We start from the raw sequence: 20,829 nt of genomic DNA, 5'->3' as shown, positions 1-20,829 counted from the left end.
CTCACACTCCCGCTGTACAATGTTACTAATGTTTCAATGTTTTGTCGCAGCCGATCAACACGACGGACCCGGCCAATCATCAGTTGAACAAGCAGGAGAGCTCGGACGTCCACTAGGCGACGTGGCGACGACGATACGCTACGTTACAGTACCGTGATCACGCCGCGACAAACGACACATACAAACAATAGTTTTATTCCATCGCAATTATGTCATAAGTACCTACGTCGTAAGCCAACGAGTGATATGATATGGTGGTGGAGTTTGCACCGAGACACGGCGATTTGTGCAAATATGAACGCGTATGTGGATATTGGACCAATTCTGTAATAGCGTTGCGGACGCGGCCGATGTCTCCAATGCGAGTGTTTAGTGAAGCTTTTTTTAACATTTCTATACCCGTATGCCGATACGGCGGCGAAGATGCGCATCGCATAGACTATAAGCGTATTTGTAAAATTTGGAACAAGTTGCGTCGATCAATGTATCGCGGGATCTAATGGGATGATGTCAGTTCAAGTTAGTGAGCGGAAACGATTCGCAATAAAAACAAGTGCCAACGCATTTGTCCGTAGTCCAGGAAACGTATTCGACATTAGCAAGTTAGGCTACAAGTCTTAAGAAATGTACAATGCAGATTACCTTGGTTGGGTGACTAAAATGGACCTCAGTGTGTTATCAGTGATGATTGAGAGAAATGATTTGTATGTATTTCGGTCGACAATAAAACAAAGGGACAGAAAATGAGTAAAAGAATCTTCAGATAGACATAAGCTTAGAAACAGGGAATGTTATAGTATATGTGGGGTGGAACACAACAAATAAAAATGTGCAATAAATGCAATTTTTATATATTTTTGCTGAATCGTATAAAATGGACATAGGCAGAGTAATGGCTTACAGATAAAGTGTGTGTGATTGTTGTTAGCTACGTTTCAGTGAGATTCGTTTTAAATAAGGGGTTTTTATGAATTTATTTGTAAGTACACTACTGTCTCGGTGCAAACTTCGTTGAGGTACTCTGTGGGTTTCGTTGCGAAGGTCCAACACTTGATACTGAGCAATAATCTGTCGAATGGTGGTACCAAAACACTTATTGACAGCAACACATTTGTTGATTCTTTTGATGATAGGTATTATCTATTTTTAATTAAACTATTAACTATTAATAATACCGACATGGATAATATTGTTATAGCGTGTTAAAAGCTTAGTGCTTGTTTAGACAGTTGACTCTTGTGAGTTGTTTCCTATATTGCTGCATAATATAAAATGATATGCCGGCTCCGTTCAGGTCGTCGATCTCGGCAACTAAACTCCGGTGGTACCTCGAAAACAAATTAATATTGAGCGAATAGTTGATTCTGTGTTTGTATCGGTAAGTTGGGACAGCTATAATATAAATACAGTAATGTGTAATGCGTGTGATCGCGGCCGACGCGTGCGGGCGGCTCCGGCGCGGCTCCGGCGCGGCTCCGGCGCGGCACCGGCGCGGCTCCGGCGCGCATCCGGCGCGACGCGGACACTCGGACGTTCCGACGATGCTAGCTATCAACATGGTTCATCATATTTTTATATGGTATATCTGGTTCCATTAGAAAATTTTATTATCTGGACTATATTCGAAAACATTAGTATAATTGAAGGCGCTAGGTAACTCAGGCTCGTCTAAAGAAACATCTATGTATTTTAATAGAATATGGCCAAGTATCTGATTCACCAATTTTGTTGTAACTGTAATAAAAATGTCGTTATTTGTGTTAAGATTATAAAATGTTCAGCTTTAAAGTTAAAAGTGTGTCTGAGCATATATTAGTATAATAAACGAAATGGACATAACAATAATACTCTTACAATTGTGTAAGGGAATATAGAAGTTTTGCCGGGAAAGAAGCTGGACAATCTTGTATGAAAATACAATAATGACAATACAATGGCAATGGAATTATAGAAAGGAAATAACATGTTCCTTGAAAGTTGTATGTAATCGTGTGACAAAGGTTCAAGAATGTTGTACGTGGTATTGTAGTTCGACTGGGGCATAGTCCAAGTGACCGCGTCGTGCAGTGTGTTTGTAGCAAATCGCCAGAGTATACTGTCTACTACTAGGTTTCGGTGAACACATGGTCCCAGCATGTTTATAGCATTTGATCGCATTTGTACGTACACTCACACCCGGTCAGCGACACCGACGCGATATTAGCGCGTACCAACTGTTTATTTTTTAAGTATACAACAAAAGGACTGTAGAATTCTATCATCACATTTTAATAACGACAAACAAGCAAACAAAACAGGAGGTCTTCGTGTTTCATTTTTTTATTTTTTTGAAATGTACAAAATCATGCTTTCATTTGATTTTTTTTCTAAATAGAGTTAAGTGACGAATTTGTACATGAACGAACACCATAGAGATAAATTTTAGTACCGAAACGCAATAGCGGGCGCCACCCGGCCACCTCTGTTTGAGAATCGTGAGAAATTGGTATTTAAAATTAGTATTTACTTACAGTTTAGTTTAATGACAAAAACAATGTGTATATTTTATGAGAAAGTGAAAAGTTCTTAAATAAAACTATTGTTTTCGGATTAATTACTCTATGTGTTTTATTTCTGTCGTCATACAAACCCCGAATCTGTTCTCTAGAAAATAAATTAAATATTTATATAGTGTTTTGTCCAAAAATATTGAATGTTTGTAAGTATAATCGGCTATTAATTATTTCGTATCTTCGTCTATATTCTTTATTATGTATTCGGATTGCTTTCAAATTTAGTATTCATTATTAATTTTTCATAGGAAATAGGAGTTGTTTTCAAATTTATTTATTTTTCCTAGGAATTTATGTTATAGATACAGACATTATGATAATGAGATTATAATTCGGTAATTTCTTTTTATTTCTTAAACAACATAATATATTTACATTACAAAGATTTTTAAAATATATGTAAAAGGTTATTGCAGTTCATAAGTCCTATTGGCACATGTTTATTGCACTTTAAATATAATTAAGAAATATTTGATCTAAAATCGCAACAATCGCCTAACAATCAAAATAAATTCGCACCAGCAAAAAAAATATTACTGAGTGAATAATAATATTTAACAATATTTGTTTTTAAATATTTAGGTTGAGATGTTATGGCGTCAATTAGAATATATCTGATTTATAAATTGCTCTGTCCTTTGAATTTGTATTTACTGGCGAAGCAATTTCAATACTTTAAAAACAGCGAAATCACTATAATTATAAATCAATATTATTCTGTATTTCAACCTTCGGCTTGTCCTCGATATTAGTACTTTGACTACCCACAACATTCACAGCAATGGCCACAAACATTTTCGACATGTCATCGTATCACAAGCACGTATCTAATTTGGCGTATTGGCACCAGGTGGTGACACCAGTTTCAATCTTCGAGTCTCTTCGGCATCCAAAGCTCTTTTCATTTCGTAATACTTTTGTTTGAAAGAATGCAGCTCGCCATTCACTCGCTCTAAGTCGAGACGTAGGTCGGTTACTTGACGCTCGCGCATGCTCATCTCTGGAATATCATTTTCCAATAAAAAAAAAATAAAAATATTAGACTACATCCATGTGGACAATAACGAAAAATCTTATGGTGGTACCACACTTGGCGTATTTGAACAAATTATTTTTGATTAATCTAATAATAATACATTATCAACACAATGACGTATCACTTTGTCGCTAGGCGCCAATATTTTTTAAAATACATGTGTAGCGTCATTCTTAGATGGAAACTTAATTTTCTTATTTTTTTTTTCTCAAATGTATATTCATAATGTTCAAGCTTACGTTATTCGACTTTAAAACTAATGATTAAATATAAAAGCAACACTGAGAAATATTGCTACCACATACATGGTTGTCTGTAAGAAATTGCCTCGAGCGATAAGACCGCCAATTGTACCTCCTTTCAGCCTTCATTGTTTTAATATTAAGCACAGTGTTTTGTATATGGTGTACAATAAAGCTATGAAATAAATAAATAAATTGGTAATCAAATGAATACTATCTGGTATTAGTTTTTAATATTATGTGAAATAGGGGATAAGATTTACATGCATTTTGTGAAACAGACCTTAAATCTGAGTAGTATTATTTCGTACAATGACGTTGCTGTGAAATTATTTGTTTTTATGTGTAAGATAATATACATTCTTACCAGCCACTAGGCATTTCAATTTAGTCGTTCTCTGTGCCAGAGCCCGTTGTGTGCGGTTCAAAACTATCTGAAGGAATGAAGGTGAAAAACTTGTTAGAAGTGAAATCAAGAAAAATAATCAGGCCTCGAGACTAAGGTATGTTCATCCCAATAAAATAAGTATGGATTACAAACAATTTGGACGCTATAAGAATTATATAGTAACAGGAATGATATGATCTTACCTGTATCTCAGGGCTGGGCTGTAAAGCCAGTATATCCTTTACCGCGCTGTACAAATTGCGTGTTTCCTTTAGCTCGCGATCTTTGAGCACCAACATCTCACTTTGAGCAAGCACCTTCCTATAAAATTTTGGATTATCAATTTCGTTTGAGTGTTGTAGGATTACAGTTTATAAATAATAATATAATAATATCAGCCCTGTATTATATACTTGCCCACTGCTGAGCAAGGGTCTCCTCTACTACTGGGAGGGATTAGGCCTTAGTCCACCACGCTGGCCTAGTGCGGATTGGTAGACTTCACACACCTTCAAAATTCCTATAGAGAACTTCTCGGATGTGCAGGTTTCCTCACGATGTTTTCCTTCACCGTTAAAGCGAACGATAAATTCACAAAGAATACACACGTGATTTTTTAGAAAAGTCAGAGGTGTGTACCCTTGGGATTTGAACCTGCGGACATTCGTCTTAGCAGACCGTTCCACACCCAACTAGGCTATCGCCGCTTACATGGATTACAGTTTACATCGATCTAATGTTTATGTCCAATGTATGAAATTAACAGAATAATTGTATAATATATCTACGAGAAATAAAAATGGAATTACGATAATAATGAATCTAAAGCTCTATCGTCACACTGCCTTCTCTACACTTATTACGATGCATCATTATATTTTACGGTCTCCTGTCATTTTCTCACGTATAGTCACCATAGTCTATAGTTAATAAATTATACTTATAGTGAAAAGGCAAGAATTAAAGCCTAAATTCCGCTAAGTAACATCATTATGACGTCGCGCGCGTCTGCGTCCCTTATAATTAAATTATAGCGCTAATAATTTTTGACGCGTAACTGCACTTCTATTAATTATAATTAAGACAATATTGGATTTTTAGACACAAGTGATGACTACGCGTTTTTGACAATGGCGAAGAAATGAAACCTGTAAAAGTAGTGGAAACTTACTTTTGCGTGAGCCGTAATTTTTGTGTGAGCTCTATGCTCTCAGGGTCCGTGCCTTGCAACTTCCTCCAGCGGTGCACGTTGAGAGGAGACTCGAGAGCCTCTTCTAAGGCACGCACTCGGAGACGTTCGCGACCTAGCTCCCTTTCTAGATTAAACACCTGGGAGCATAATAATTGTAAGTCTGAATTAAGTAGTGTCTTCCCATATTATGAACATGGTTGGCTTATTAAGTATCAGTGGAATACAGGATATAGGAATAAGTTTTTTTATAATAAAACTATTATCACGTTATTCTTATTTTGTATATAAGTATTATATAGTGTGGAATTTTTGCTGCATAACAGGATTACGCAGACTAAATGTAATGACTGTGGCGCTCCTCGTGGCTTGCTTGTACATAATGTGGTTATTGGTATATTAATCGGTATAACCACGCGGGTTGAAGCTAGGCACCTGTTCTCTGCGTCTATCGCTTGGTATCTAGTAATTTCCACAGACGAGGCCTAACTTCAAGCCGGCCATGACTTAACGGCCACGCTGTACGTGTAATGGTGTTAAAATAGTATTTTTTTTTTGTACAAGTATTTGGGAAATAAATTATTCTACGTTAGTAATTATCTGAGTGTAATATTATGTTTATTGTAATGATTTGAATGTTAGCTAATTGACTGTTTGAGAGGTCGACCAAAATAACACCATAAAGTCTGTCCTTGTCATGCACGTGCCTATATTTTTAACAGACAAACACCCTAATTACACATTTGTAATTGTATACTACATGCCGGTACAATTTATTTTTTTAAAGGAATTGCTAACACGGCCTGGCATTCAACTTCCACATTCCTCGACAGTTCAATTAATATATTTTAATTATAGAAATAGAACATATTATTTGTTTAATAATTTAAATATATTATTGGTGTATGCTGAACCAGAGTTTTGCAAACTTTTTTCCCATAGACCACGTTCAACATTGTGCTGGTCCAGTGGAACTTTTTTTTTTACCTTCCAGTCTTCGCGATAGGCGATTGCCTTACGACCCCTATCAATTTTATCTGCCTAAATTGATACAGGAAATCAAGCCAACATTTTAGTCCTCTAGTATCAAACCAGATAAATTTTCGTGGACCCCCATTTTTGGTCATACTAACGTAAACTGTCAAGACTCCCGTGGACCCCCCACTTTGGGAATTAATGCTCTAAACTATAATAAAACCTCTGTGGCCGATAGTGCCCATTGTCATTCAGTGAACTATTTTTTTTGGAATTTGTTTCGGTCAGGGGGATGCACGTGCACCCCCTTGACCTCCCCTCAAGGTGCTCATTCTGTTATTATTTATTTTAATAGTATCAAAATGGAATGGCGGTACTTTATGTAGAATACATTCCAAATGGTACCTAAAAAATATTTTTATCGTGGCTTTTACAGCTTCGACGGACCAATCGACCACGAATTAAAAGTTCTATATAAAAAACACTTGGCAGAACTTTATGGATGGTAATACGACGAGGATTGGAATGCCGTTGAAACATTACTGCAACCAGAATCATCTATTCGAAAGTTTTTATACTTAGCGGTACGTACTATGTCTAATCATCAGTATGACCATCTGAACAAATGTCTCATTGTAGTGAGAGGCGATAGCAGTAGATAATAATGTGTTTCTGTGGATGTGTCATCTGGTCTCGTTTTATTTCTCACTAATATTAATGCGAAAATTTGTGAAAATGTTTGGAGGTTTGTTACAAGTAACGTAGTAACCGCTGAACGGATTTAGATGAAATTGGGGACACGTATAGAAAATTTTCTGGATTAGCCCATAGACTCTAGTTTTTATACCAATAATTTGCTAATGTGGGAAATATTTAAATTTTTTATTGACTTTTCTAAGAAGATGGCGCTAGCGTCGTATCTATGGTGCTATGGATCGCTACAGTGGTTTAGGCATTTTTATAGCGACAAACGCATTTCACACGTTCGAAGCCGCGACCAACACCTAGTGGGTAAATATCTACCTCGAGTCGTAAATCCGTCATGTTCTCAATCCCTTTGGACAAAAGATTTTTCTCTTTCCGAAGCCTAATGATCTCCAAGCGCAGCAGACGGATATCTTCAATACGCTGTTCATATTGACGTTCACCTAAAGTATAGTTTTATCATGAGAGGGTTTCTGGATTATTCTTTTTTAAGTGACATTGAAAATTTGTGACGTTTGTGGTTAGTTTTGGCAAATCTTGCAGATTTCAAAAAAGTAACATTTATAATGAAAATAATTTTAATTCGGCAAAAGCAAGCGTTAAAAATCAGTATTTTTAATTTCTGCTGCTTATACAGCTAGAATGAACACAAAATATGTAGCATCATTTTTTTCCTTTATGGCTTTGCAGGTGCATCAACTTAGGAGGTAATCATTTGGCAAAAAAGTCGACTAACCGTCATCATTTTGACAACGTTAAATAAACTGGCCGTAAAAACGTTAAAGTTATTGTTTTATTCCACTTATTAGGATTCATGCAACTAATTAGGACATGAATTGTAGTGGTCGGTACTTCGATGCACGAAGAAACATTCAGAAGATCTACCTTTAAAATTTCACCTGATATGATACCTAAGTAAGCAAAGACAAAAGCAATAACACACCTCTATGAAGAGTGATTTCTAATATCCGTATCTTTTCATAAAGTAAGGAAATTTCATCGTTTCTTCGCACCAGCTGGGCTCCCACCACGTCTCTCTCATTCATCAGCCCTTCTAAGTCCTTAGTCAACTTGGCACGGGCCGTGTCGCCTTCCTGTGATGTAATATCTTATCTTATAGAAATCTAGCACTTGATACAAAGCAAATTACCTCTTATACATTGCAGTATTTTGAAGTATGTAAAAATATATAAAAAGCATAGGTGTGCCCTAATGTGCGGACATATCTGAGCTGGTATAGAATCTAAATCGATTTCTTGGTATGTGTTACACGTTTTGTAAGCTATGGTACAGAGTAATAAATATAAGAAACCTAGTTCAATTTAAAGATCGCTAAAACCGATGTAAATGTGTGAGTTTTATACACTTAAAACCTTGTGTTTCTTTTATTTTTTAAACACTAAAATAGTTCATCAAGAAGCATCAGAAGATTACCTGTACAATTCTATTAAGTCGCGCTTCTTCTTGCTTAAGAGCGGCGATATCTGCTCTTGCTTCAGACAGTTTCGCTAGTCCAGCCTGTACTTCGGAGCGGAGTTGTTCATTCTTCTTGTTGCATTTTGCGAGTGTGCCTTCACACGTCTTCAGGCCTGCTTCCTTGCCGCTTATATCTTCTTTAAGCTGCTCAATTTGATATGCCAGCATCTACGGAACAAAATAAACATAACATGATGTATAAGGTTATAAATCTTATATTTTACACCACGCAGTCGAAATGTATGGCAATTAAAATACCCGCTTTGATATGTAGATTAAAGTTGCTTTTTTACATTCAAGTCACAAAGTTGTGATATTATTATTATGCTCTGCTGGTTATGCATTACGTAAAATAAAACCATTTGTTTCTTTTTATAATTTACTTAATCATCAAGGTGAGTTTAAATTTAAATAATGGCTTTGTTCTAGCTAGTGTCTAAATATATTACCTAATTTAAAGTCCTAAGCTATCTGGTCGGTGGTCGTTGGGTCGTGTGGTCGCTATCCGGGGAGATACCAATACCCTACTACCAGCAATTATGTAACCATCATGAAATTGCTTTCTTGTATCTTATGGTTTCGTTCGTAGGTATGTTTAACACAAAATGCATTTTAAGTGTCCACACCTAAACACAGAATTTAAAAATTTTAACATTCTTATAATTAACTAGCTGTGCCCGCGGCTTCGCCCGCGTGGAAATCAGTGTGTCACAAAGTTTTTATCGCGTAAATCCCGACTGACGACATTTTTTATAACCACGCGACCTCTTCAACAGTAATCGTTATATTTCAGTAAATTTACATAAAATCGTAATCTACTATTAATGTACATCTTCCCCAAGAATTGCACTATCTTTTAGTAAATACCGTACAAAAACCCGTTCAGTAGATTTTGGGAAAATCGATCCCATACAGACAGACAGCTTTTGAGGACTTTGTTTTATAATATTATGTAGAGATAAATTGTGAGAAGACAATTTGAATGTAATATATTGAATTATTATCAAATTAATTAACACTTGTAGTGTTAATTAATGCATTAAAAAAGTTTCCTTGCTCCTGCAACTGCGAATGCATTAAGTCACACCTTATTTTAAATTGAGGTCGTCGCTTCTATGCAAAATTTAAAATGTACTCCATTAGCCATGCTAATGGTCTTTTTAACTTTGTACTAATCAATAACTATTGGCATAAGTATATTATAGAGGAAAACTATTGCTACTATTACTATTTTCAAGGTACTACCAAAAAGTCTGGACGTTGTAGTAAACGCAGAAATCGCTGAACGTATTTTTAATAAAAATAAGGTAAAAAAAATTGTCCGGTGATAACATCGTAAACGTTTTAGATATTAAAAGATAGTTCTGATATTGCTGATAGTTGTCATGACCAATACTTTTTAAGTTCCTGCGCATATTTGCGTGTATTTTAAAAATTTGTATCCGTGGATAACGGTATTTTAGCTAGCGGAGGCCAGTATTGTTCTAGCTTTAAGTTACAATTATATTAAGTGTCTAACCTGTTCTAAAAAAATCCAATCCTTATCAACGACGATTTTGACTTGTACAGTCAGACACAAATTAAGCTGAACAAATTATTTATACATTAACTTTAATCGATATATTCTTTTTTCTTTATGTAGAGGTAAATTGTTGAACTTTATTTAACTGAAGAAATATTAAGAATTATTGATACGTAGATAAAAAATTTGTCGAATAGTAATTTTGATTTTTTCAGCTAGTTTTCTAGTTCAATGTTCGAATGTACTAAATTTTGAAGATGAATTTCATACTTCATTGGCTTCACATGCTACCCCAAAATGCATTGCTATTTATAGACCAGTAAGATGAATACTAGAAATACATAAACCTGCATAATCAGTTTTAATTTTTTGCGGCAAAAATAAAACAATAATTAATCATATTTTTATTTCGTACTAGCTTCCGCTCGCAGCTTCGCCCGCGTGGATTTCGGACTTCTAAAATGGAGCTGGTCGCGAACGTTCGAGAATGTTCGTTTTACAAAGCTACTCGCTAGGTGATTCGCTAGCCTCTAGGTGCCAAGCAAGCCGTCTGACTGTGCGTTCGCGACCTTATATATATACAAAAATAATCCTTATAGCATGATTCAGTATTCACGCATGATGGCTTATTATTAGCGTATTTCATGTATAACTTTGGTGTTTCTTTACCGATTTCTATGATTCTTTTTTATGGAATATTTAATAATGTTAACTTTTTTTAATTAGGGATGACTGAGAGTGTTATAAACGTAAGAGTAGGCAAATATAATGAGAAAGCTTCGAACTGCTAAACTATCGGGAGTTACACGTGTTATTGTGAGTCAACCATAAAAGATAGACATATGCTGTCGTGGGATAATTTTTAAATAATTTTAAGGAGAACATTTCCGTCATACATGATTTCTGTGTAGCTTTAACCATTAAGGTTGCACACGCGACGGAAGCTTAAAAAATTGAGTAACTTCTCCCGTTTTCCCAACATTTCCCTTCACTGCTCTGCTCCTATTAATTGTAGCGTGATGAAAAGTATACTATAACCAGCACAGGAGTATGACAAATAATTGTACCAAGTTTCGTTAAAATCCGTCGAGTAGTTTTTGTTTCTATAACGGTTATACAGACAGACAGACAGACAGACAGACAAAAATTTTACGAATTGCATTTTTGGCATCAGTATCGATCCCTAATCACCCCCTGATAGTTATTTTGGAAATATATTTCATGTACAGAATTGACTTCTCTACAGATTTATTATAAGTATAGATTGCATTTTTGGCATCAGTATCGATCCCTAATCACCCCCTGATAGTTATTTTGGAAATATATTTCATGTACAGAATTGACTTCTCTACAGATTTATTATAAGTATAGATTGCATTTTTGGCATCAGTATCGATCCCTAATCACCCCCTGATAGTTATTTTGGAAATATATTTCATGTACAGAATTGACTTCTCTACAGATTTATTATAAGTATAGATAGATATAGATTATACATTAAAATTGAAGTGTAATTAAAAGCGCGTCTAGTTAATTATTGATGTAATGATTTATGTTAATGTGCTATAAGTAAATTACAGGTAATGTTTTAGCATTTTAGTTTATAAAAACAGCCTTGTTAAATTGTAATTTATTTGTAACTTCAGATAAAATTCCTATAATGGTCTTCAAATAAATTAATGGAATCGCAAATCATTTGATGAATTATACATTAAATTGAGCTAAGGTTTCCAAATAGTCCCAATGAAACTTTGAAGTGTTATAAAAAATAAAAACGTTTTATAATAGTGTAGAATCATTTATAGTCCATTGAAAAGTTACATTTGGGGTTGCGTTTTTTAGAGGACGCAATTTTATTTTTTTCGAAGTGTAGGGGGGGTCAGTCTAAAGCTAAAACCAAGTTTGTGGGGTCGCCACCCTTGTCCCACGGCCGCCATCTTGAAAATAGGGGTTGAAATGGTTTTACGATGTATCTCTTAAACTATTTATCTGACAAAAAATGTATAAACATTTTTGTTGCAAATTAAATTCTCTACAACTTTGGTTTAGTAACTTTTGTCGTAAAACCATAAATAAAAAGTTATAAGCGAAAATGTTAAGAAATTCAATGTTAAGCAATGTCCATTGCAACGTCATCAGAACGTGTGTTTATAAGGTTCATAATACTTTTTGTACTCATTAATACCCAAATACCCAAGGGACCATTAGGGAACAAAAGAACATCTGCCTGCTATTATTATTATTATTTCTAACCTCTCTTATTGTAAGAATAGCTGATAATATTGTGTTGAAGTTGTCCTAAGTAAGATTTTCATTAGCATTTTGACTTTTAAAAGACTTTTAAAAGTCAAAATGCTAATAAAAAAAAGTAGTTTTCACTAAAGTTAAAATCGTGTCTAAAATCATTCGAAATCGTCTGCAGAATGAAAAACAGAATAAAATACATTCGCACGTACAGAAATATGTAGCACAACTAAAAGATATAAGTTGAACGACAACTTCAACACAATATTATCAGCTATTCTTACAATAAGAGAGGTTAGAAATAATAATAATAATAGCAGGCAGATGTTCTTTTGTACCCCTAATTGTCCCTTGGGTATTTGGGTATTAATGAGTACAAAAAGAGTATTATGAACCTTATAAACACACGTTCTGATGACGTTGCAATGGACATTGCTTAACATTGAATTTCTTAACATTTTCGCTTATATCTTTTTTATTTATAGTTCTACGACAAAGTTACTAAACTAAAGTTGTAGAGAATTTAATTTGCAACAAAAAGTGTTTATACATTTATTGTCAGATAAATAGTTTAAGAGATACATCGTAAAAACCATTTCAACCCCTATTTTCAAGATGGCGGCCGTGGGACAAGGGTGGCGACCCCACAAACTTGGTTTTAGCTTTAGACTGACCCCCCTACACTTCAAAAAAATAAAATTGCGTCCTCTAAAAAACGCAAGGTAAGGCCTAAAAAATGTAACATTTCAATGGACTATTACTATTATATTGACTTTGCGGATGAACAACACCTCAGTCCCCCCCTGACCACGAAGGCTGCAAAGTCTTCGAAACGTCGGGAAAATATTAAAATATAAAAACCGCTACAAAATCCGAAAAAAAGTTGAATTAATATCATTCATAATTCACTCCTTACTGTTATGGTGTCATATCTATTTATAACAAATTTCATTTATAAAACTCGCCTAATGTGGTTTTACAGGCTCAATAAAAACAATACCTTAAGTTTCTGTTTCAGATCGGATATCTCGTCGAGCGCTTCGGTGTAGTTCTTGTGCAGCATGTTTCTCTCGGCCCTCGTCGCGTCCAGCGCCACCGACAGTTTCCGCGACTTGATCGTCTCCTCGCGCAGTGCTTTCTTTAGGTCCAGAATATCAGCCGTACGAAGACGGACTTCCTCTGTATATAATAATTTAAATATTAGTCTAATTATTAGCAACTTTGAAATGTAGAGTGTTGAAAGAGACCATTACTATGAGTAGTTGAGATATTATTTTAACAAATTAAACTTCTATACCTGAAATTTCGTCTATTTTCTCATTCAGTGCAATTGTCTCTTCTAGCATTCTGAAAATGAGATGAAAATATTTAATACCATAAAAATTACAGATTCTTGTTTTAATATTGCATTTTATGTTGAACTTTTTTGATATTACTAAACTTTAATATAAATTTTGTTTATGATATGATCTGTTACCTGTCTTTATCCTTTTCGAGTTGTCGTATGAGGAGCCGTTGCTTGGTGATCTGCGCTTCGTTCATTTCCAGCTCGTGTTCGAGCTGCTTGCGTCGCTGCTCCTGGAGATTCAGCATCTGCAGGTTCTCCAACGCTTCATCTGTTAATTTAAAAAAATATAATTGAACGTTACCAAGCTTGACTTCGGAGTTGTATAGGAATTATTTAGCTTAAGTCTTTGTATTTTGTTTTTTTTACATGTATAATGTACATATCTTCACTCATCATTGCTCTATGTTACAAAACATATGAGCGTTTTGTGGACGAAATAGCCTTGCAACTACATTTCTCGAAGTCTTTTTAAATTTATAACGTATTTTGATTCAAATACAAAACTAACAATAATATGTACTCGTATGTCAGTCGGTATTATAAAATCGTTAATATACTTTGAATCGAAGAAAATTCTTATTTCCTGACAACAAACATTCAATAACTCATTACCAGACTGCGTCATTAAAGGGGAATGTTTAACCTTTGTGATTAAAGCACGGATCAACTTGCAATCCATACAATTATTCAGTATTAATTACGATTTATCACGCATTGCGTTGTACGCAGCCTCTTGTGTCCCATGAATTATGGATTCTGTTACGCATTGAATTTGATTATATCTGATAATTTTATATAAATCACGATTGTATAGAAGTAATTTGGATGTAACAATCACTTCTATTAGTTATGGTTTTTTAAACACAAGGTTCTCTTGTCCTTATTCCAATAGAATAATTAGCCGCGTCGGATCCTAAATGAATACTATAAATTACTGCGATTATTATTCAGATAATAGAATAAAAGCGACGGAAAAGGTTTCGTAATTATCACTTTTGTTGGTTATTATTATTAATAATTCAGTAGTCTTTGGGAAATTACCAAATGACCACTGATGACCAGAGTGGTTACAATCAGTAAAATTATGTTCCCTGGTGTAATCTTAAACAAATTCACCACAAGTTTGGTAATAGTTTTTTTTTCGAAAAATTTAACAAAAAATCCTAAACTCTAAATAAATGAATTTTATGCATGAAATTTTTTTTTTGTACTCAGTTCAAATCTAACCTAATCTGTTTACAAAATCGGATATTACATGACATTAGTTGATTATTTGATTTGATTGATTTACCCTTAATCTTTGTAATTATTAATTGTAATTAGTATATTTTATTCTTTATTTTTATACATTTCACAATATCCTGTACTCAATATAAAGTGTGTTTATAAATAAAATAGCTAATAATTATGAACACTCCATAACACCATAATATCGAAACTTTGTTTAAAAGTAGTTTTGCCATGAACCGAATCAACAAGAGATGGATTACTTACGGTAAAACAAATATTTTATATACGGTAAAACTAAGGTCGCGATACTTTAACGAAAATTATTAATGAAATACAGAAATTAATTATTCTATAGATATAATATCTATTTATCTTTGCAGGCTTTACCGACGTCATGCTCGGAAACCTTTTTAATTTGTTTCACGGAGAAAGAGTACTTTACCATTACCGTTTAGCCTGCAGGGGCGACTGGACAGTTATGTTGGGGTCACCGGCCTTACGACCCGACACATGTATCAAAAATTATGCCGGTCTTATAATTCATAGATTTTAGAAAAATGTCATATAGGCAAAATGTACCTCAAACGGCAATTCAATATACTACTTCTAGTTTCCCCACCATAAAGGACGTCACCAGACGACATCAAATATAAATGACTTACTCTGTATTTTTTGCATATTCTTGTTTAATATATCCTTCTCTCTGTTCAGATTTTCAATTTCTCGTTTATCGGACTCGGCTTGTTTCTTACTCAACATGATTTCTCGCTCCATCACGCTTACCTGCTGCCGAAGTCTCTCACTAAGGAATACAGTGTGAAGAATTTAATTCATTTAAACAATGCAAACAGAAAAAAGTTGTTGAATTTCATTTATATATTTTGGTTTTACCGATCTGATTCCGTATTCGCCTTGGCTTGTTCGAGGAGTTGAAATTTTTTCATCTGTTGCGCTGCTTGTTTATTTAATTTTGTTACTTCATTTCGCAATTTAGTTCCTTCGTCTGTCATGTTCTGCAAGCGTAAATCAGTACGATCATAAAATTTAATAATTGTTAATTATAAGTATATAACCTTTGCATTGTATACATAAATGTAACTTTATCGACATCTCGCTCCTTTTTGCATAAAAAGTTTACTGTTTAAAGTCCCTTGACAGTTCATGTCTACTCTCAAAATTTCTACCGGTTTAAAACAATAATGAATATTTATGGTTATACTTAGTTCGTAATGCATCTTTTGTTACCTTTAATTCCTTGGTGGTTTTGATCAACGTCTGCTTAGTTTTGTCGAATTCAGCATTGGTAGAGTCCAATTGTTCTCTTAATTGTGCTGCCTTTGCCGAAGCGGCCTCTTGTTCCTGCTGGGCTGTCTCCAACTTGTTAGTCATGTCACGCAGCTGCTTGTCTCTGCGTTCTATAGTCTTGTCTGCTTTTGCTAACTAAAAAAAAAAATGTATTTGACATATATCGTCGTAAAATTTTGCCAGTAGACAGGCGGCTATGGTGAATCAGATCACTTTAATCCGCCTGCGGGATGTATTTATATTTTTGCAATTACGGGCGTTCTAATTAAAAGCCAGTTTCTATAGCCATATAGGTAAAAAAGCATCACTTTTAAGTTTGAACAAAATCATCTAAGTAGCATAAGTCGTTTTGGGAAACAATTAAACAGGGATTGAAATTCAGGTGCAAATTTGTTTGACGTACTTATAACATTTGTAATATTTAAAAAAATAAGTTTGGATTCTTTGATCGAACACGTACATAAAAAATATTCATCTGGGAGGAGGATAACAAAATAAAATGTACACGAATTATGGGTCATCCAATGTGAGTCCCAAAAACTATACCTGAATTAGGCCCCCTGGCTTTGTAATGACTATTTCGAATGGAATTTTTAGTTGTGTCGGTCGTTTTTACGATCTTACCTTATCGTTGAGATTTCCCATAGCTATTCCTCTGTTTTCGACCTCGGCTTTCAGCGTATCGCTTTCTCCTTTTAAATGATCCACTAGACGATTTTGTCTTACAGCGTTGTTATCCGCTTCCTGAAGTCACGAAGGAATGATATAAAAAAAAATTGCTAACATCAAGCAGTAAAGATTGAATATTGATGAAAATACAGGCACAAATAATTATAAGATATTTTGGTGAGTCATACATTCATCATTATCATCAGCATGACATTATTCGCTCCGTTCCAACTATCTAACTAGAGTCCTAAGTAAACATAACAATGAAAATGTGCCATATGTACAAAATGTTATTTGTACATGAGAGACTCGGTTAACGCGCCTTTTAGTAGAGTCTAAGATGTGGATATCAACTCCTTTGTTGGTTCAGTATCATACCTCTAGCTGCTCTTCCAACTTTGCTATCGTCTCGGCGCCCTCGTTGTTCTGTTGTTCCAGTTCCTCTTGATAGCTCAGCGCGTTGGTTAACCTCAGCCTAATGCCGTCCAGCTCGCCTTGGAGACGCGCCTTCTCTTTTTCAAATTTCTCCTTCTCTTTCACCGCTGATGTTGCTCCACTTGAAATAATTGTAGATATTGAAAACTAGCATTTGTTTTGTGGAATATTGGATTATTTACGACTTATGTCACTATATATTTTATTTGCTTATCAACGGATTATAGTACTCACGCGTCGTCATCTCCAGCTTTTTTCCTAGCGTCCAACTCTTTTTCTAATCTGGTCACCGTTTTCTTCATAGTTTCCAAACTTTCCACGCTCTGCAGTTCTCGTGCATGCATCGCGTCTGCCAATGCTCGCGCCTCGTCTGGAAACGGCAATTAACACTAAATAATAATATGCTATAATGCTAGTAATACATGGATAACGATAATGTTAAATAGAGTAAGTAAAATAAGGCGTTTGAATTTATTAAAATTAACTAAAATATAGTCCTTTTTCGGGACGTTCAGAGAATAAAACCATTCATGACCATGGATCTGTTATGGAAATTAAAATGAAGCCCAATACACACACATACACGCATAGGAGACAAGCCTATCACGATAACGAGTACGATTTCAAGACTCCGGATTCGAACCCGGGACTTCGGAACTGTCATACCGTGCACGGAATACAACCACGCCTCGTAGTTAGTCTAAAATATAAGATGCATTGTATTGTTATTTTGTTGATATGCAATTTCTTGCAATATTAACTTACTTATATCGCTACGCAGTTTTTCAATTGTCTTATTAGCTTCAGAAATCTCGGCGAGGTAGTCTGTCACGGTGTCGTCAAAGCGACTGAGTTTTGCCTGTAAACATATTTTTATAAATACTTTTACCGATGGCATATCCAATATGGTAAGTTAATTGGTATTTTTAAGAGCCACGTAATATAATGCTGAGTATTTCTGATATAAAAAGTCGGCGATAACAGAATCCATTCCTGTAGTACCTATTCTTCAATAATTAAACTTACTCTGAGAGAGTGAACTTCTTCCATATGCGTCACATTTTCTTCCTTAAGCTTGTAGTAGGAGTCGTACAGTTTTGTATACACATCGGAATACAACTTCAGTCCTTCGGCTTCTCGCAATTGTTCCAATACCTATACGAAAATGTTACATTAAAACTTGTGAGTGTGAACTTCCAACGGCCTAAATTTAAAAAAAGCATGGATATCAAAAAAAAAATACATACTATTCTCGCCTCTAGACTCATCTGAGTACAAGGTTTTTTTGTTATATCTTTACCAAAAAAGCGGATTGAGTTTGATAGATATTCAATAGAAGGTTGCATCTTTACCTCTTACCGAACTCATCATAGGGTTTCAAGAAATTGCTTGAATTGATAACAACCGCTGGTGTTAACCATTGGAAAACAAAATAATATTATAAAATTATGTTGTGATTTTCTTTGTAAACAACTTTTAAATGATCTTAAATTTTAGTGAAGTTAATAGAGTAGTTGAAAAGTAGAAATAGAAAATTATTAGAACATTACTACTACAAGTAAAGTCAGGCATAATTACTACGCGTTTTACTTCTGTAATGGTAATAATAGTGGAAAACCATACGGCACATTAATGAGTATTAAAGATTGTGTGGATTTCTTATTCTGTGGACTACCTATATAAAAAAATATTAAAACAGTAATAACCTTTTCGAATTCCTTTTCAGCCTCTGTAGTCTCTGAAGCTATGACCATCGCTCCACCAAAATCTTCTTCGTCGTCCATCTTGGGATTAAATTGAATCAAAACGCAAATGAAATGAAAATAACGTAAAAAGCCTTGTAAATATAATGGTATTTGACAATGTGAAGGGAGATGTTATTAGATTGTCATGGTTACGCTACGGCGCGATATGATAAAAAGATTTTATGGAAGGGCAATGTTCGATAGCAAAAGTGATACGTATAGTGCGTATAGGTTTCAACAAGTTTACCTCGCAGCTCCACTCGTATCAAAATAATCCTATTTTAAAAAATTGTAGATAAACATGAAATAGGAGGAACATTTTTAACAACTGAAATACGCTATCATACAAAAAGATATTCGAGACAAAATACACCGTTTTTAAGACGGTTGATATTAGAATATATTTTGGCCCCGTATTATGTTCATTCAGCACCGGACACATCTATGACCAACCAAAGGTCCAGAGTGTCTATCCTGTAATGTATGTTAGTATATTTCTTGATCACATTATCGAACTCAAGCAGAAGAACATATAATTTAAGCTGATTCAAAATATTTTTAAATGTTTTAATTTCTAGGCATGGTCAAATATCAGGGACTTCCAGATAATTGTACAAAAGTTACTCCACTATCATCAAGTCACAGTTGCTTACCCCCTCCCATCTTAATCAAAAGGTTGATATCACAAACGCAGTGTTCCGGCTTCACGAAAGTCCATTAAACAAAAATAACTATGATTGCAGAATAGGCTACTTCCTCATTACTATACAGTAATCATTTATAGACCCCTGTGGATTGCGTATTGCCTCGTTCCGGAATGATGCTCTCTCTTTCTAATTTTCTAGTGATGAGGGGGACAATAGGTCAAAGGAGTTTGAAATATTGACCAAGTTTTTGCTGTCTCAATTGGTTTTTAAATATAATCCCTAAGAAAAACGGTATCTAATGCTACGTTTATTACGATGAATATTGCTAAGCATAGTATTGCAAGTCGTTTGTCACTTCTACCCATGAACTGTATTTTTAGATGTATAATACAATGTACTAAAAAGCCCAATGATTGGTGACATTTATAAAAAAATCAATACAGGTATTTAAATTGGCGTAGAAATTGTTTAATATGAAAAAAAACACGTTCCGGCACTGGTCTACAAGCACTATTATAGTATAAATGCAATAAACTTCAAGTAGTTGAATAAGAAGACACTTGCTGCGATGGAAGCTTCAGGTAATTTTGATGAAAGTAGACTATAAATATAACAGTGGCAAACGATTGAATATCTTACTAAAGGCCACGGATTTTGCCTATAGTGATATGCCACATGACAGCAAAAATGGCTACACATTGAAAAAATACACGTATTAGTTTAATGAATATCGACAATTCTGTCAATGTGTTTTCGGTTCAGTCTGTTACCTTACACAAGGTTTACCTATCGATTTGTGCGGTTTGCAATTTGAACAAAATATAACTAGCTATTAATTAATCAAGTGAATATAATAGTGCAATGAATGCTTCAATTACCAATAGATATTAGGAAGTTAGGAATTTTATATCCTTTTTTGTTGTCGTGTCTGTGTAATACCAACAGCATTTTTAAGGGTAACTGTTGCACAAGTTTTAAGTTTTTATTTGATACTTATCGTATGGAACACCTAAAGTAGATAGAACTTATTTTATTACTATTTATTTGGGAGCATAGATTAGAGCGTGACTTTTGTACTTGTTCGACTTATACATTTTTGTGACGAATACAATATATATGTG

General features: G+C 34.5%; 2 protein-coding genes across 6 annotated transcripts in view; one reads left to right on the top strand and one right to left on the bottom strand.

Moving 5' to 3' along the window:
• Positions 1–2,596, top strand: part of LOC115449436 (C-terminal-binding protein) — a 94,551-nt gene extending 91,955 nt beyond the window's left edge. For all 5 annotated transcript variants that reach the window (XM_037440227.1, XM_037440228.1, XM_037440230.1 and 2 more), the window contains one exon: positions 51–2,596. In XM_037440227.1, coding sequence (XP_037296124.1) covers positions 51–116 — 66 coding nt within the window. In that variant the 3' untranslated portion in view covers positions 117–2,596. The remainder of the gene's footprint in view (positions 1–50) is intronic.
• A 590-nt stretch (positions 2,597–3,186) lies between these two features.
• LOC115449437 (cilia- and flagella-associated protein 58) lies at positions 3,187–19,219 on the bottom strand. Its single transcript, XM_030177261.2, has 19 exons — positions 19,023–19,219; positions 18,343–18,471; positions 18,082–18,175; positions 17,551–17,686; positions 17,260–17,437; positions 16,837–16,956; positions 16,153–16,347; positions 15,799–15,920; positions 15,570–15,709; positions 13,807–13,945; positions 13,627–13,676; positions 13,330–13,508; positions 8,522–8,731; positions 8,031–8,181; positions 7,406–7,530; positions 5,390–5,547; positions 4,422–4,539; positions 4,198–4,264; positions 3,187–3,552 (listed from the first exon to the last, which is right to left on the bottom strand). The coding sequence occupies exons 1-19, from the start codon at positions 19,098–19,100 to the stop codon at positions 3,380–3,382; spliced, it is 2,562 nt and encodes an 853-aa protein (XP_030033121.2). The 5' UTR covers positions 19,101–19,219; the 3' UTR covers positions 3,187–3,379.
• Positions 19,220–20,829: the final 1,610 nt, after the last annotated feature.

The sequence above is a fragment of the Manduca sexta genome, chromosome 18 (genome assembly GCF_014839805.1).
Source record: "Manduca sexta isolate Smith_Timp_Sample1 chromosome 18, JHU_Msex_v1.0, whole genome shotgun sequence".
Classification (NCBI taxonomy): Eukaryota; Metazoa; Arthropoda; class Insecta; order Lepidoptera; family Sphingidae; genus Manduca; species Manduca sexta.
The sequence above is the reverse complement of the archived record's forward strand: the minus strand, read 5'-3'. Positions and strand labels throughout refer to the sequence as shown.

Coding starts and splice junctions, on each gene's coding strand:
- LOC115449437 (XM_030177261.2), bottom strand. CDS start 19,100: ATGGACGACGAAGAAGATTTTGGTGGAGCGATGGTCATAGCTTCAGAG. Junction 16,957..17,259: donor AGTTGGAAGAGCAGCTAGAG/GTATGATACTGA, acceptor TCGTGACTTCAG/GAAGCGGATAACAACGCTGT. Junction 13,677..13,806: donor CTCGAAAAGGATAAAGACAG/GTAACAGATCAT, acceptor TCTCATTTTCAG/AATGCTAGAAGAGACAATTG.